This window comes from Clarias gariepinus, chromosome 4 (assembly GCF_024256425.1).
Source record: "Clarias gariepinus isolate MV-2021 ecotype Netherlands chromosome 4, CGAR_prim_01v2, whole genome shotgun sequence".
NCBI classification, from domain to species: Eukaryota; Metazoa; Chordata; class Actinopteri; order Siluriformes; family Clariidae; genus Clarias; species Clarias gariepinus.
The window spans coordinates 631,721-648,164 of NC_071103.1; the positions used below are offsets into that span (position 1 = coordinate 631,721).

At 42.5% G+C, this 16,444-nt stretch overlaps 1 protein-coding gene across 3 annotated transcripts; it reads left to right on the plus strand.

The window, feature by feature from the left end:
• Window positions 1-249: 249 nt before the first annotated feature.
• LOC128520177 (uncharacterized) lies at window positions 250-15,760 on the plus strand. 3 transcript variants are annotated; one of them, XR_008357921.1, is made up of 4 exons: window positions 250-284; window positions 437-718; window positions 1,028-3,033; window positions 14,386-15,760. XR_008357921.1 is itself a non-coding variant. In XM_053494284.1 (3 exons), exon 3 carries the CDS (start codon window positions 1,050-1,052, stop codon window positions 2,322-2,324), a length of 1,275 nt encoding a protein of 424 aa, XP_053350259.1. In that variant the 5' UTR covers window positions 250-284; window positions 437-718; window positions 1,028-1,049; the 3' UTR covers window positions 2,325-3,983. The 3 variants fall into 3 exon arrangements, 1 of the variants encoding a protein (XP_053350259.1); XR_008357922.1 differs by having other exon boundaries at window positions 14,389-15,760; XM_053494284.1 differs by lacking the exon at window positions 14,386-15,760 and having other exon boundaries at window positions 1,028-3,983.
• The last annotated feature ends 684 nt before the right edge of the window (window positions 15,761-16,444 follow it).

The window sequence follows — 16,444 nt, forward strand, 5'->3', positions numbered from 1 at the left end:
TGACCAAGTTTCAGTTCAATTTTCACCTGCTGAAACTACAACATGTAATCTGTAAACAGAAAGTCAGAGGTGTGTAGAGCATGACTGTAGATAAGGAGAGGACACACACACACACACACACACACACACACACACACACACACACACACACACAGAGAGAGAGACCCTGTGCTCGAGTGAACTGTCATGTGACAGTAGGAGGGTTCCAGCCCCAGTTTAGGATCAGGAGACGGGCGTTTCCCTGAAAACGAAACTGACTCGGCCTGGTGTTGAGAGAACGCTCGGTGAGTCTGGGTTATATTTATTATTTTATTTCTGTAAAGATGCTTCGTGTCCTTTGTTAATAGCACAATAGAAATAAAACTGAATTAGAATTTAATACATTTTATATAAATAATGGGAAAAAACGTGTGTGTGTGTGTGTGTGTGTTCACAGCAAGCTACATTAAAGTCCTACATGATGTCCTGCCATGTACATATAAAGTTTACAGTAACCGTATTTAAACAGATCCAGCAGTTTATCACCTGAAGCTCAGCGGCAGGAATCTCCAGTAAAGATCAGATGAGTGTTGGATTACAGTCGTTATTATAATATTTATATAAGATTTATAGGAAGGTTATTTACAGCACCAGAGTCACCGGGAGAGGCCACGCCATCACTGTGTACACCACTGAAGTCCCAACACAGAGTGATGGAGAAGTGATGAGGAGCTGAAGCGTGAGTTTGTAGACCTAAGGGGTGAAGTTCTTACACGCTTATTATTAATTACAGATATTATTATCGCACACCATACACACCACACCACACACACACACACACCTGGTCCATACACAGAGCTCTGAGCAGTTCACACCATTACACTTCAACACACTGCAGTGAGTCTCTCTCTCTCTCTCTCTCTCTCAGTGTTTTAGATACTTTATCACTGTAGATTTTACAGATAACATTAGAATAATTTCTACCACACACACACACACACACACACACACTGACACACACTGACACACACTTCTGTTTCTGTTTCAGGTTGAAGTTCGACACAGAACCCATGGAGAGAAACCGTCTAAAGAGAAGTCATGAGAAATGCTCCGGAGCCGCAGGGGTGATAACATACAAAAGAAAATATTCCATAAACCGAGCCCGAGCCGGACGCAGCAGAAAAGTGGCAGAAACCTTTGAACATGAGGCAGGGGAAGGTGGTGTGTGTGCGGACGAGGAGCTGGAGCCCCTCAGCGTGGACGATTATCAGACGCTCCTGCAGCTCTTAAACATTAACCTGCCTGCCGGAGCTTTAAACCCTGACGTCACCGAACGCTCGACACACCCTGACGTCATCAGGGACTCGAAAGCAATACTGCGAGATCTGAGGAAAGCTACACTGACGGTAGTGGATAAACCTCGTGTGTCTTGTGTGAAGGTTAAACAAACTCATGACCTGAAGGAGAAAGGAAATATCACAGACATCACACAGCTTTTATTCTTTAAACCACGGAGAAGAGGCTCTGAGAGAACCTTAAAGGAGCGCTGGGAAACAAACGCTCCCAAAGCCGGTTGCAGGTTCCGGATGAGGGATGCGTTCACTGAGACGCCGATGTCCACACCGGAAAAGTCGTCCGGTTCCACAGGACACGCAAAAGCATGCTTTGGGATTCCAGCAGAGAACCGAAACAACGAGACAGACTGCTTCAGATTCTTCCTCCAAGAGAAAGGGCTTGATATAGAAGACGTGACCTACAAAAGGGAATATGTGGTGGAATCTGGCTTCATCTCTGGAAGGTTGGACTTTTTATTAGACGTTAGAAATCCACCTGAAAGCACTAACGTGTCGCAGAGTGAGAAAATCATAATCGAGTGTAAAGGTACAAAAGGCAGTATGGTGGGAGGCGTGTTCGCTTTACCACAAGGAGAAGGACATCGGGTCGAACTCAACAAGTCACATGACTATTACTATCAAACTCAGGCATACCTGCACATCCTGAAGAAGGAACTGAGTCCAGTCCCAGTGAGAGCTGTGATTGTGGTGAAACTCGCTGCTGAAGATAAAAACCCGAAGTTCTACTGGGGCGAGGTGAGCGAGGACACGGAGCGGATCGAGAAACTGAACAATTTCTGCCAGAAGGAGGCGCTGCCTCGATTCCTCGCTGTCCTCAACCTCATCTTTCAGAGAGTGGAGGGAGGAGAAAGAGCTGGAGTGATGAAAAGAGACGAGAAGATGGAGAGAGATGAGAAGATGGAGAGAGACGAGAAGATGGAGAGAGATGAGACGATGGAGAGAGAGGGTGCTGGAGAAGTGAGAAGGGAGAAAAAGACAGAGGGAGACTGAAGAGAAAGACATGGAATCAGCACTTCATCATTTATTGGAAATTTTGTATGAACTCTGATTGAAGCTGAAATGGTTCAGTGTTTGTTGTGTAGAAACACTGAACAGTGTGTGATGTCGTGTGTAATCACCAGCTACTAAGATACTTTAATATACTGTAATATAATGGACACACTAATATAACACAAATACACACACACACACACACACACACACACACACACACACAAACATTAAATTATGTAAGTAAGTAACACGTAGTTGTGTAAGGCGCAGTGTAAATGCCCCACTCTACACCCATCTATTTATTTAGTGTTAAACATCTGTTAGTGGAACACATCTGGCTGAGATGTGACGAGGTGTTGGTGGTGTTGGAGTCAGAATCATCTCAAAACCCTGATGTAGAGACATTAGAGAGCGCAGGTACAACATCCAACTAATAAATAATTTTTATTAATATAAAGTTAAATAAAAGTTTACCACACACACACACACACACACACACACATGCACTTTGGGTGTAGACATCCTGATGATCACACAAATGTAACCCAGCCCACATCCAGTGCGTCGTCTCAAAGCTCATAATCGTCTCCTAATCACTGCAGCATTTCAAATCTTTTTCTTCTTCCTTGTTTTTGTTTAAATCTCTTTCCCGCTGTACACCGGCCGTGACCCTCGGAACCCTCAGGTTTCTTCATTTTACTCAGCGGTGAGTATCACTCTTTGTCTTCTTTAGGGTTTCAGTGGTCGGTTACGTACAAACCACCGAACACAAGAACTGAACTCCAACCACCCAACTGGTGTGTAAAGCACAATGTTAAAGCATGAGGAGGAGTGTGAGACTCGTACTGCTGCCGGATCAGAGGATAAAAATACCCCCGAGTGTCGCGTATCAGACACTAAAGCTCATTCCAGACGTTACTTGTTCTGGGTTCAGGATTGTGCAGTATAGAGTGAACAGAATATGCAACATAATGAAGTGAATATTATTTTATTTTAACCGACTATACAAACATGACTGAGTAATAAAGAAAGAAAAAAATCAGTTACATGGGCAGAGAAATAGATGCTCATGATTACATGTTTTTATGGTTCTTTTCAGTTGTTTTATGACCTAATAATAAAAATAATAATAATAATAATAATAATAATAATAATAACAGTATGCTAATTCTTGCTAATCATTCCCATATCCTAAAGTCTTAAAGTTTACCCTTTATAAATGTAAGGATAACTTTTTTCCTACTTGACATATCAGAAAAAAAAAAATACACAGACACACAAATACACAGTCTGAAGCCTCACTAACACACACCGGCCAGACCTCCATATAAACACACATTTAACTTTATAATAGTTATTGACCTACTGTATGCTGTGTTGCCGGATCTGTGCGTCTTGAGTTTTAATACAAAAGAAACGTTCAGATGCACTCAAGTCTCTCTATGTGTGTGTGTGTTTATTATATTTACAAATGTGAACAATTAAGTAAGATATTATTCTATAAATAAACAGTATGATAGTATAATTTTAACAATCATAACTGTTCAGTCAGCATTAATATTATTATTGTTGTTATTATTATTATTATTATTGTTGTTGTTGTTATTTAATGTATGGGTGAGGCATATTTTAATCATATTGATTTTATTTAAATTTTTATAAATGTAAGTACAGTAATTAATTTAAACAGAATTCAAATGTAACATGATGAACTTATTGTTCTTTTGTACATTTTTAAAATCATCACTTTTGCACAATTAATATTTTCAAAATAAATTTGTTTACTATTTAACACTATTTATTTACACACAATTATGCAACACATGATAAATTTGATATGTCTGGAAGGAAGTATTTCTGGCAGATGAATGTTTATAAGTTTATATACTAGAGGAGGACCTCATAGGAAAAAAAAAACACTTGCTCTCAGGATTTACCTAAAAAACTCAAACCTCTCATTTTATCTTTATTTTTTAATTTGTTTAGTTTTTACAGATAAGCATTAATCTACTCTAATAAAAGACACTCCTTCTTTCCTTATGACTCATTTCTTTTGTCATTACAGTTCGTCTGTCCTGGTTTCACAACTTGGGTGTTTCTGCTCTCGCAGCCTTTTGTGTAACTGCTGAAAACCAAATGGTGTTTAAATATCTGATCTTCATCCAAGTCGAGTATTGACAAATATAATGTGTCTAAAATTGTAACACAAGTCCTGATCTTGCACGTCTTTATTGAACACACTCATTCAACATACAAAGTGGTGTATTTTAGTACACTGAGTATTAAAAGGCTCTCGATTAAAAAAAAAATGCATTTAATTGGAAACAAAACTATGAGTCTAATGTTCTTCTGAATGCATTTAGTTGATAAAGTTTAAGAAATTGCCTCGACCTGTGTGTGGTTGGGGTTAGGGTTAGAGAGCCACCAGCGAGCCACACACACTGTGCTGTGTTGTGTGTTGTGGGAGGTCTGTAATAGGCGTGAAACCAGTGGGTAGAAACACTGCCGCGAAGGGCTTCCTGTTATTGAGTGAGTCGAGGAACTCCCCTGTACCAGGGTTAACTGCCCTGAACTAATTCAGAAATTAAAATGTCCTTTGTCATGTGCACACCCACACACAGTATGACATGCAGGGAAACGCTTACTCGACTGTCTGTGATCTAAAATAAAAACATTCCACAACACTAAAAAAAGGCATTAAAGATAGAATTAGACTAAAGATAGAATGTCAATAAAAATGGAATGAAAATAAAAATATAGGCTGGAAAATTACAAAAGCTACACAATGAAATAGAAATATATAAATTACACAGTATTTACAGACTTAACGAAATGAAATTGTAAACACTGTAAAATATAAAAAATACATAAGTGCAAAGATATGGTGTGTGTGTGTGTGTGTGTGTGTGTGGGTATGACAGCAGCAGTGTGATTGTCATTGATGTCTAAATCCGTAATGTACACACTAGAAAAAGAAATGCGCAAAATATGAGAAAAAATATCTGATCTTTCTTGTCTTTATTAAGAAGAATCATAAAAACCTCATAGTGCTAGTGGAAAAAGTATGTAAATCGTTTGGTTAATGCTAATCAACTCAATGCAAATTAATGATAAGTTAAAACCAATTGGAATCGGGTGTCCTTGATCAAGAATTGTTGATTTACATAAAGCTGGAAAGGGTTACAAAGTGATTATAAAGACTTTAGAAATTCACTAGTCTACAGTTGGGCAAATGGAGACACTGCGGGGCTGTGGCTACTCTACCAAAGACGAGGCGCCCAGTCAAAATGACCCGAAGACACAACAAAGACTCATCAATGAGGTAAAGACACAACCCTAAGTGAGAGCCAAAGATTTGAAAGCATCATTGGAGCTGGTTAACATCTCATGTCCATGAGTCTACAGAACCTAAACCATTGAAGAAGTAGAGTGTCCATGGCAGGACACCACAGAGGAAGTCGCTGCTTACTAAAAAGAACATCGCTGCACGTCTGTGAAGGAGCACACTGACACTCCACATTGGAAAACTGACAATTGGAAAGCATCTGATGTAAAAAGGGCACTGCATATCATCATGAAAACACCATCCTCACTGTAAAGAATGGTGAAGGAAACATCATGATTTGGGGCGACTTTGCTTCATCAGGGCGTGGCCAGCTTGCAGTCATAGAGGGGAAGATGAATTCTCTGGAAGATGTGACGTCCAGAGAATATGAGAGAGGTAAAGCAGTTCTGCCAGGAAGAATACGCTAAAATTCCTCCTGAACGATGTGCAGGTCTGATCCACAGCTACAGGAAGCGAGGTTGAGGTTATTCAGATCAGAATTATTTTAGATCACATTATATTTGTCAACACTCTTGACTCTTATGACAAGTCAATGGAGAAAGCCATGAAATCCCAAAATTACCAACTTTTTCTTGTCACTTTAAGTTTAATAAAAAAATATTACGAAACACTGACAGACACGTGAAGTGTTAAATCTCTCACTCTAAACGGGATTCTGTAAATCTGCTTAATTTAAGCTAAGACAAGCCTTTATTTCTCGGTCTCTCTCATTCTGTCTCTCTCTCTCTCTCTCTCTCTCTCACACACACACACATACACACACACACACACACACACACCCATTACTGCATAGTGAAATTATTCTCGTCTCATATCTCATCTTAAAGGAAGTTAAGCTCAGAGCGCAGAGTAAAACATGATTATGGCGCCCCCTGGAGTAAACAAGAGCTTTGCTCGAGGTGCAACAGTGTGGCTTCCCTTTCAAAGGCTACACTCGATGCTGCGTGAAGACGCTATGGGAAACATCTTGTCATGTTGCTGGTTGTGAAGCATGTGTGTATCAAACACGCCAAATTTTTGGCTTTTATAACCTCGGTAGGTGACATCTGATCATCTGATAAGACGCACCTGCAGGTTATAAATAGGAGTGAACCGGAAACATTCCTCAGATTCTTGTCTTCACCTAGTTGTGAGCGTGTTTGTGTCTAACCAGCAAAATAAGTGTTTAACTCACCAATAATGGCAGAGTTTTAAACGAGATGTCCCTCCGTGTGTATAATCCATATCGGAGGGCGATCTCTACACTTTACTGCTTCGATTAAGTGTTACGCACGCGCCTCGCATTCCTTGAGAAGCTTCGAGCCGCCGCGCATTCCAGGGGCTTAAACTCGTGCATCCGGCAGAGCAGTGAGAGACGGGTTTAAAGGTCCTACACATTATATTTTTCATTAAATGTTAATATGATCTTTAGGGTCCTAATGAAAAGTTTGTATTATACGTTAATTAAAAATTCAAAAGGATTGTGTAAAAAAAACACTACTTTTACCTGGTAAAAACTAGCTCTGTTCTCAGCAACCTGTTTCAGTACATGCTAATTTAAATGCTCATGACCTCTGCTGAGCCCGCCCCCCCCGTTCTGTGGGGCGTGACACGTGGGGTATAGCGACGGAAGTGTAGTCCAGTGCGGGCAATGCTTTGGACTGCATTACCCACAAAGCATTGCCACAACACAGTGATTTGTGGGTAATGCAGTCCAAACTGGAAAACGCTGTAATATAGAGCCCGAGCCTGTTTTCTTCAGTCGTTTTTGGTTTGATTTAAGTACGGAACCTACGCGGAAGTTTGTAATATCGCCTGACAACGCAGAAATTAAAAGAATGGACATGCATCGACCCGTTTGTCTTTCTCATCACTGCATGGGCATGAATTAACGGGCTGTTGCGCTGCCGCGAGCAACAACAACAAAAGCGGAGAAACTTACCGAGAGAGATACGGACGCGATGTGTTTACTGATGTGTTTACATGACTTCTTAATCTTCGACAGACATAGTTATAAACCATCTAACGTAACAAAGGTAAGCATAATATAGTTTTCCGACTACGTACACAGTTTGCAACTAGACAATCACCTTAATGCATTGTTTATTATAAACGGGCGATTAGGGATTATATAGAGACGGATGTACATAGAGAAGAAGCCATAACCATGTTCTATGAGAGTGTAAGTTAACTTACACTCCGCATTCATCGTGATTATTAGAAAAGGCGATCTGCAAAGATTCACCGAGCCTGGTGAAGATGAAGCAGGAACACGAAGCGTTAGTACAGATCCGATTTTTAGGAGCAGCTTCCCAGTAAAACCTTTGCTTTATATTGACCCGCGTTTATAAAGCAGTCTGGTGAAAAATAATTATCGCAAACATGAACGCATTTAGGTAAATCGTCGGGGACGTTAGCTTTAAAAACTAAATTCAGCCACTGCCTCCTCAGTGGCTCAGATACCTAACCCTAGGTAGGTACCCTAGGTCACTAACCCTAGGTAGTGAATGACGACTGCTGTGTTCGCTATTACACCCAACAACTGTACACAACACTCGCTTAGGCGTCATTTTGCTCCAGCGGCGAAAAAACAATGGCCGACAGCGTCTTCTCACTCGGGGCGGGTCTTTGCTAAAACACCAGTGTCAATCAACTTGTGTAGGAACGTCCTCTTGTGGTGTGGCGTCACAAGGCAAGGCTTTTGCGATTGGCCTGATTTCAGAAGGGGGATGTTACTGTAATAAATGAAAAGAAAACCACTGGGCGGCTCTTTATCATCGTAGAGTGGTTGTGTACGCACTCTCCTAACACACAGTTTAGTCCAAACAGCTTAAAATAGTGCATGTAGTGCTGTATGACCCCTTTAAAAACTCCTTTCTTTCGCGTTATCATCGGATCAGGAAAATCCTCTGTCCGCTCTCAAGCGCGCCCTGGTGCTTCTTGTGAATGGGCAAGAATAAACATCCTCTCTTGCTTCCGCGGAGATGGTAATAGCCTCTAAGCACTTAAAAAAATTAATTAATCTAAAAAATAAAATAAATAAAAACATAGACGGCAGGTTTTGTCGGGTGGCCGGGGGGCGGAGCCTCAACGACGCTCTCTTCCCTTTTCTTAGCAATCTTCATATGAGTTAACCCTTTCATGGAGTAAGCTGTATTCATCCCGTGTTTTCCTGCCATCAACTTATTTATTTATTTATTTAAATATACTTGAGGTAGAAGCACGGAGTTATATGATGACACCCAGATAAAAAAGATGCTTACAGGCTGCGTAGACTTGTGTACGCTTATGCTTTCAAGCTGTGTAGACTTTTTATCTTCCCTGGAGGGAAAAGCTTTTCAGGCAGCAGAAGAGACTTGAGTACTGGCGGGCCTCTTCAAGGTAGGGCGTATTGGATTTACGCCGGGCCACAGACTTGTCTCTTCGTGCAACAAAGCAGACGGCTCGTGCTAGCGGCTGTTTTATGGCTGCGATGGTTTCCGCGGAGAGGCACTTGTGATTGAATCTCAGGGGCATCAAGGAGAAGGATTGTGTATTCCTCCTTGATGCCCCATCTTGCCTTCCGGCCTACTTGGCGATGTCGTTAACTCGGTCGCCACTAGGTTCATGAGGCGAAGTTATATAACAAGCCTTCGGGAAATATAACAAGCCTTCGGGAAATTCCCCCAAAAGTCGGGACTGTCGGCCATCCAGTCTCGACCGGGTCTGACTGTTGACTCTGCCCCTGAGACTTTGCCCCTTTCTGAGAAACTGGCAGTGTGGAAGCTACTGCCAAGTATATCTCCTTGGGTACTAAGCACTGTAGAGAGAAACTACAGGATTCAGTTCTCACATCACCCTCCGCGTTTCAATGGCGTGGTTTCCACTTCCATGAAACCGGAAAGTGTGCATCTGCTGACAGAAGTTGTTGGGAAATGGGGCCATGTAACATGTTCTCCTACCAGACAGAGAGTCAGGCTACTACATTCGGTATTTCTTGGTTCTCAAGACGAACGGGGGGCTGCGTCCAATTTTTTAGATTTTGCGGGCTTTACCGCTATCTAAAAATAAATAAATAGAAATATTGCCACAACACAGGAGGTTCCTGAGGTTCGCTTTCGGGGGCAAAGCTTACCAGTATCGGGTCCTTCCATTTGGTCTAGCTCCCTCACCCGCACATACACAAAATACATGGATGTAGTTCTGGCTCTTACAACTCCAGAGCATTCGTATTTGAATTACATGACTGGCTGGCCCAGTCTCAGTAGCTAGCGCTTTAAAATCAGCATGTCGTCCTAGCTAATCTTTGTTTCTTAGGATTGAGATCCAACGCCATGAAAGCATTCTCTTTTCTGTTTAGAGGACAACATATTTGGGTGTCACATGGAATTTGAGCGTAAGCGAGCACAGCTGTCTCCCGCTCGTGTCGAATCCATTCTCAACACCCTCAAGGAAATCAAGCTAGACCAGAAAGTGACTATCACTTTCAGAGATCTTAGCTCTCATGGCAGCTGTATCCACGGTGACACCTTTGGGCCTTTTGCGCATGAGAGCATTTCAGTGTGGCTAAGAACCAGGGGATTTCACTCTAGGGCCAATCCCCAATAAGGGCTATGCGCCAGGTGCTTCGTACCCTTCCTATGTGGTTCAGACCCCGGTTTCTGACTCTGGGTCCCACTCTAAGTTTGTCTTGTCGTCGCAGATGCTAACGACAGACGCTCTCCTCATGGGCTGGGGTGCGGTCTTAGATGACCGTCCAGCCCAAGGGAGCTGGAGCGGCCATCGTCTTGCGCGGTACATCAATTGCCTCAAAATGATGGCTTTATTTCTGGCCCTAAAGCACTTCCTCCAGCAGTTGAGACTACCATGTCCTAGTGCAGGTGGACAACACTATAGCAGTCTCATATATTAATCGCCATGGCGGACTGTGCTCGCGCCGCTAAATAGCTAGCGCACCAGGAACCTGGCCCTCAGGGTGATTTACATTCTGGGAAAATTTCATGTAGCTGAGGTGGACCTTTTTGCCTTGCAAGATCAGCAAAGGTCCCCTTTACTACTCTCTGACTTCCAGCCCCTGCTTCTGGACGCCTTGGCAGTCCCTGAACAGGACCAACTAAGTCAAGCTGGTCTTTCAGCCAGCATAATTAAGACTATTCTAAGTGCTAGGGCTGCCTCCCCTAGAAGAGCTTATGCCCTCAAATTGAATGTATTTGAAAGTTGGTGCATGACGAAGCAGTTAGACCCAGTCCACTGCCGTATTGTTTCAGTGCTGGAGTTTCTGCAGAAAAATTTGTCCTCGGGCTTGTGCCCCCTTGTTGAACCACTGGAGTCAGCACCTCAGGTTTCTGACCCCCAAGATGGTTTTTCTAAATGGTGTTACCTCTCTAAGAGGATCGGAGATCTGTCAGTCTCCCCATCCTGCCTAGACTTTGCCCCTGGGCTAGTCAGGGCCATTTTGCATCCTCACTAACTATCTTCCAAAAGTTCCATCCCTAACATACACCGTATTATTTTTGAATCCTTCTGTCCTCCGCCTTTACAGCTTCGGAGCAGGAGAGACTTCACTCACTGTGTCCAGTACGTGCTCTTCAGATTTACGTCCACCGCATTAGCCAGTGGCGTAAGTCAGAGCAGCTTTTACATGTTTTGAAGCCGCAAGCTATGGAGAGATGCTATTGCCCTCTCCTATGAGGCGCGTGGGCTCACTTCGCCTCTAGAATTCAGGGCTCATTTAAATCAAATTCAAATTCAAATTTTATTTGTCACATACACAGTCATACACACCACGATATGCAGTGAAATGCTTAGACAACTGCTCGTGACCTAAAATAGAACACTTTGAATAGTAATAGGAAATAAATATAAAAATTAAAATTTAGGGTAAATAAAACTAGGAAAGAATAAAATAAAATATAAAAAAAACTAAAGTAAAAAAAATAACTGTACACCAAAAATACACAATATAGAAAATATTTGAAGAATGTATGAAGAAATATAGAACAATAAGAGCAGCTAAACGGGTAGGTATATATTTATGTAATTTTTGTGTGGATGGAGATAGAATAAATGGTAATAAAGGAATGGTAATGTCTAACGGTTGTGCAATCTACATATTTAAAGTGTCTAGTGCAGTGCAAAATATGCTTAAAAGTGATTTATTTAAAGTCACTTGTGACAAAGTGATATGATGACCACCAGGTGTAGTTGTGCAGTGGCCACTAGTGTAAACAAATGTCCAGAATGTCCAGTGTGTGTGTAAAAACCATATGTGTGGGTCAGTACTGTGTGGTGTGAGTACTGTGTGATTAAGAGGCTGAATTGCCTGTGGGAAGAAGCTCCTCCTCAGTCTCTCTGGGTTACAGCACCGCCTGCTGTAGATTGAGTGCAGGTCAGGGAGCTCGGTGCGGATGATGCGCTCAGCTGATCGCACAACCCTCTGAGCTCGTCTGTCCTACATGGTGCTGTTCCCGAACCAGGTTGAGATGTTTCCCGTCAGGATGCTCTCTATGGTGCAGGAGTAAAAGTTCCTGAGCACCTTGGAGGGCAGTCGGAAGTCTCTCAAGCGTCGAAGGTGGTAGAGACGCTGTTGGCCCTTTTTACCATTGTGTTGATGTGACAGGACCATGACAGGTCCTGCGTGATGTGAACACCGAAGTATTTGAACCTGTCCACTCTCTCCACTGGGCTCTCGTTGATGACGGGGGTCTGGTAGTTCCTCTCCTGCTTAGTGCTGAAGTCCACTATCAACTCCTTTGTCTTACTGACATTTAGAAAGAGGTTGTTCCTCTGGCACCAGTTCTCCAGATTCCTAATCTCCTTCAGGTAGGCCGTCTCGTTGTTATCAGAGATCAGGCCCACCACGACAGTGTCGTCAGCACACTTAATGATGGTGGTGGAGCTGGTAGTGGCCACACAGTTATATGTGTACAAAGAGTACAGCAGGGGGCTCAGAACACACCCCTGGGAGGTTTCAGTGCTGAGAGTGATGGAGGCTGAGACATGTCCGCCCATCCTTACTGCCTGTGGTCTGCCAGTTAGGAAGTTGGAGATCCACTGACACATAGATGAGCTGAGTCCCAGGTGCTCCAGCTTGGTGGTGAGTGTGGAGGGAATTATGGTATTAAATGCAGAGCTGTAGTCAATGAAGACCATTTTAACATAATTCCCCCTTCTAGTGTCCAAGTGAATAAGTGATGTGTGGAGTAGATGAGAGATGGCATCGTCTGTGGAACGATTTGGACGGTAAGCGAACTGTAGTGTTCTGCCCTAACCCTAGGGACAAACTGACCATTTTGATTCATACAAATTCACATTTCATACTTACTTAAATAATTCTTTTGACCGTGTAAAGCTACTTTGCGGCAATGAAAAGTGCTAAAAGCGCTATAGAAATAAAATTGAATTGAATTGAATTGAATAGTGGGTCCAGTGTGAAGGTCCAGTAGTGAAGAAATGATGAAGTCTCTGACCAGGCGTTCAAAGCACTTACTGAGGTGAGGGCTACAGGGCGATAGTCATTGAGGGAAGCAGGGTGGGGTTTCTTCGGGACAGGAACAATGATGGACTCTTTGAAGCATGTGGGGATCACTGCCTGAGATAAAGAGATGTTGAATATTTTTGTGAACACAGGTGCTAGCTGGTCTGCGTAGGCTCTGAGAATACGACCTGAGATGCCGTCTGGTCCTGCTGCTTTCCTGGTGTTCACTTTCTTGAATTTTTCTCATTCAACCAGGGGGATCGCCTCATCTATTGCACTAGCAAGAGGTATTCAATTCAATTCAATTTTATTTGTATAGCGCTTTTAGCAATTTTCATTGCCGCAAAGCAGCTTTACAGAGTCAAAAGAATTATTTAAGTTTGTATGAAATGTGAATTTGTATGAATCAAAATGGTCAGTTTGTCCCTGGTGAGCAAGCCGAGGGCGACAGTGGCAAGGAAAAACTCCCTGAGATGGTAATAGGAAGAAACCTTGAGAGGAACCAGACTCAACAGGGAACCCATCCTCATTTGGGTGAAACAGAAAGCAGTAAATGATCATTCCCCTGCAGCAAGTGTGTGACGCAGAGGGTTGGTCCTCTCCGCACACATTTGTTACATTTATAGTCTGGATGTTCATGCTACTCCGGGCTCACGGGTCCTCGAGTCAGCTACCCAGACATAGTTCTGAGACATTCTCGGCCTTGTGCGCACACGCTACACAACCTTGGAGTCCAGACACTTGCAGTGCGGCGGCGTTGGCACTCTCGTTCCCATAGCGTTTTCACACAGCATCGAGTGTAGCCTTTGAAAGGAAACGTCTCGGGTTGCTTTGCTGTAATCTTGTTCCCTGAAAAGGCGGGAACGAGATGCTGCATCCCAATGCCGCACTGCCTATGCGACCGGACGTCCGTTCAGACAAATCAATCTGAGGAATGTTTCTGGTTCACTCCTATTTATAACCTGCAGGAGCGTCTTATCAGATGACGTCACCCACCGAGGTTATAAAAGCCAAAAATTTGGCATGTTTGATACACACATGTTTCACAACCAGCAACATGACAAGATGTTTCCCATAGCATTTTCACATAGCGTTTTCATGCAGCATCTCGTTCCCGCCTTTTCAGGGAACAGGGTTACAGCAAAGCAACCCGAGACGTTTTAACCACTGACGTTCTGATCAAAACCCTTGAAGCTAAACCCTGATTGTTTAAAGAAAGATATTAATACAAATGAATTTTATGCTTGTTTATATTTATTTATATCTTCTTTCTGTAGTAGGTAAAGGACCCTGACGCCCAACAGAAATATTACAGCCGAATTGTCTGTAAAGTCAGGAGAAGAAAAAGGTGCAGTGATGGCAGAACATATCACACACACTGATGAAAGTGAGGAGGAGCTGGAAACTTTCAATGTGGATGATTATGAAAAACTCCTGGAGATATTAAAGATTAAACTCCCTAAAGGAGTTCTGACACCAGCAGCGATCGCTCGGTCCACACACACAAAGGTCATCGCAGATGCAGAACTCATCAAACAAGCTCTGAAAAGATGCGAACTCAGAGTCGCTCCAATTCCGCGTCTGGCCTGCGGGAAAATTGAACAGGCCCTGCAACTACAAGAGGAAAATGAAATTCAAGCCATCACAGAGATGATATTTTTTAGAGATGCTGAAGACTCAGAAAATGAGACTCTAAAGCAGCGATGGGAAAACTCCAGACAGCCTCGCAGTGGATTCCGTATAAGAAAGTCATATCAAGAGTCCTCTCCAGGAGAAGGAGGAGGAGCTTCTGGTTTTTGGTATCTAAATTATGATGAAAACCAAAGGAACATAATGGAGTCCTTTCAGTTTTACTTGGCACAAAAGGGGCTCACTGAAGAGGATGTGAACTGCAAAAAGAATGGAAAGCTGGACTTTGGATTTTTCTCTGGAAAGCTAGACTTTCTAGTAGAAATCAAAAGATCTCCTGATGACTCCAGACCCACTGAGAAGATCATCATAAAATGCAAAAGCACAGAAAGAAGCATGGCAGCACGGATCTTCACTCAGCCACAAGAGGGATCTCAGGCTGAATTCAACCCTTCCCATCAACTCTACCTGCAGACTCAGGCCTACCTGTTCATGCTGAAGGAGAAGGAGAGGGAGATGATTGAAGCAAACCGGGTTCCCGTCAGTGCGGTGATGGTTATAAAGGTCAAACCGGACAGTTTCTACTGGGGCGAGGTGAGCGACGACATACGGAGGTTGGAGCAACTGAACAACTTCTGCAAAACTGAAGCACTGCCTCGATTCCTGGCTGTTCTTCACCTCATCTTTGAGAAAGAGTGAGCTAGACCTAACCTGTGGCCTCATGATTAGACAAAACTATAATTGTTTTGTGAGCTTGTAGATCTTTTTCTTTTTCCATTCATCACCCCCTGTAACCACACTTTAGTACCTTTTTTTTTTTTTTTTTTTTGCAAGTACCTTCTGGGGTAGTTAGAGCCTCAGGATGAATTAAGCTTCTCTATACACTTCTGCATAAAGTTTAACCTAAACATCTTTATAAAATGTTTCTTTTCTATTGCTGTTATCATTAAATCATGTGTTAATGCCATGTCAGTGTTTGGTTTCTCTTTTTTTACTCCATCGTCTGTATGACCTGACAGTATAACTTCTACTTTAACATGGTGTATCAACATTAAAAAAAATAAAGACACACAAAACAATTTAAATAGAATTTTTTTTAATTAAACAAACAAACAAACAAAAAACATAAAGCATGTGCAGGGAAGGATTTACATTTTTTTATTTTGCATCCTGGACTAACTAAAGCTTGTTTATGCACCTTGTTGAACAACCAGACAGTAGGACGTTACAACAGTCCAACCTAGAGGTTTTACTGTTGCACTTAAGGGGACAGAAGGCCATTTAAAGTTACAGTGGGACCAAAAGCTTACTTCTAGCTGCCTATGGTCCTCAGGATTCAGCAGAGGGAAGTTAATTAACATCCAGTTTCTTATGTCCTTCACACATTGCTCAACTTTATTAAGCTGTTTTTTCCTCATCTGGTTTTGCTGAGACGTATAACTTCAGAAGAAGTAGTTTATCTCACGTCTCAGAAAAGACAGACATCAGTTTCATTCTCTTTTTTTCTCTTTCTCACTCGCAAACACACACACTCTCTCTCTCTCTCTCTCTCTCTCTCTCTCTCACACACACACACACACACACACACACACTCAAGTAGCAGCTTTACCGCTGACTGTTACACAGCACTGACACTGGAGACTCCTTCCCAAAGAAACTTCACTACATCAATGATTATTTATTAATCTGTTTATCATCCATGGACCA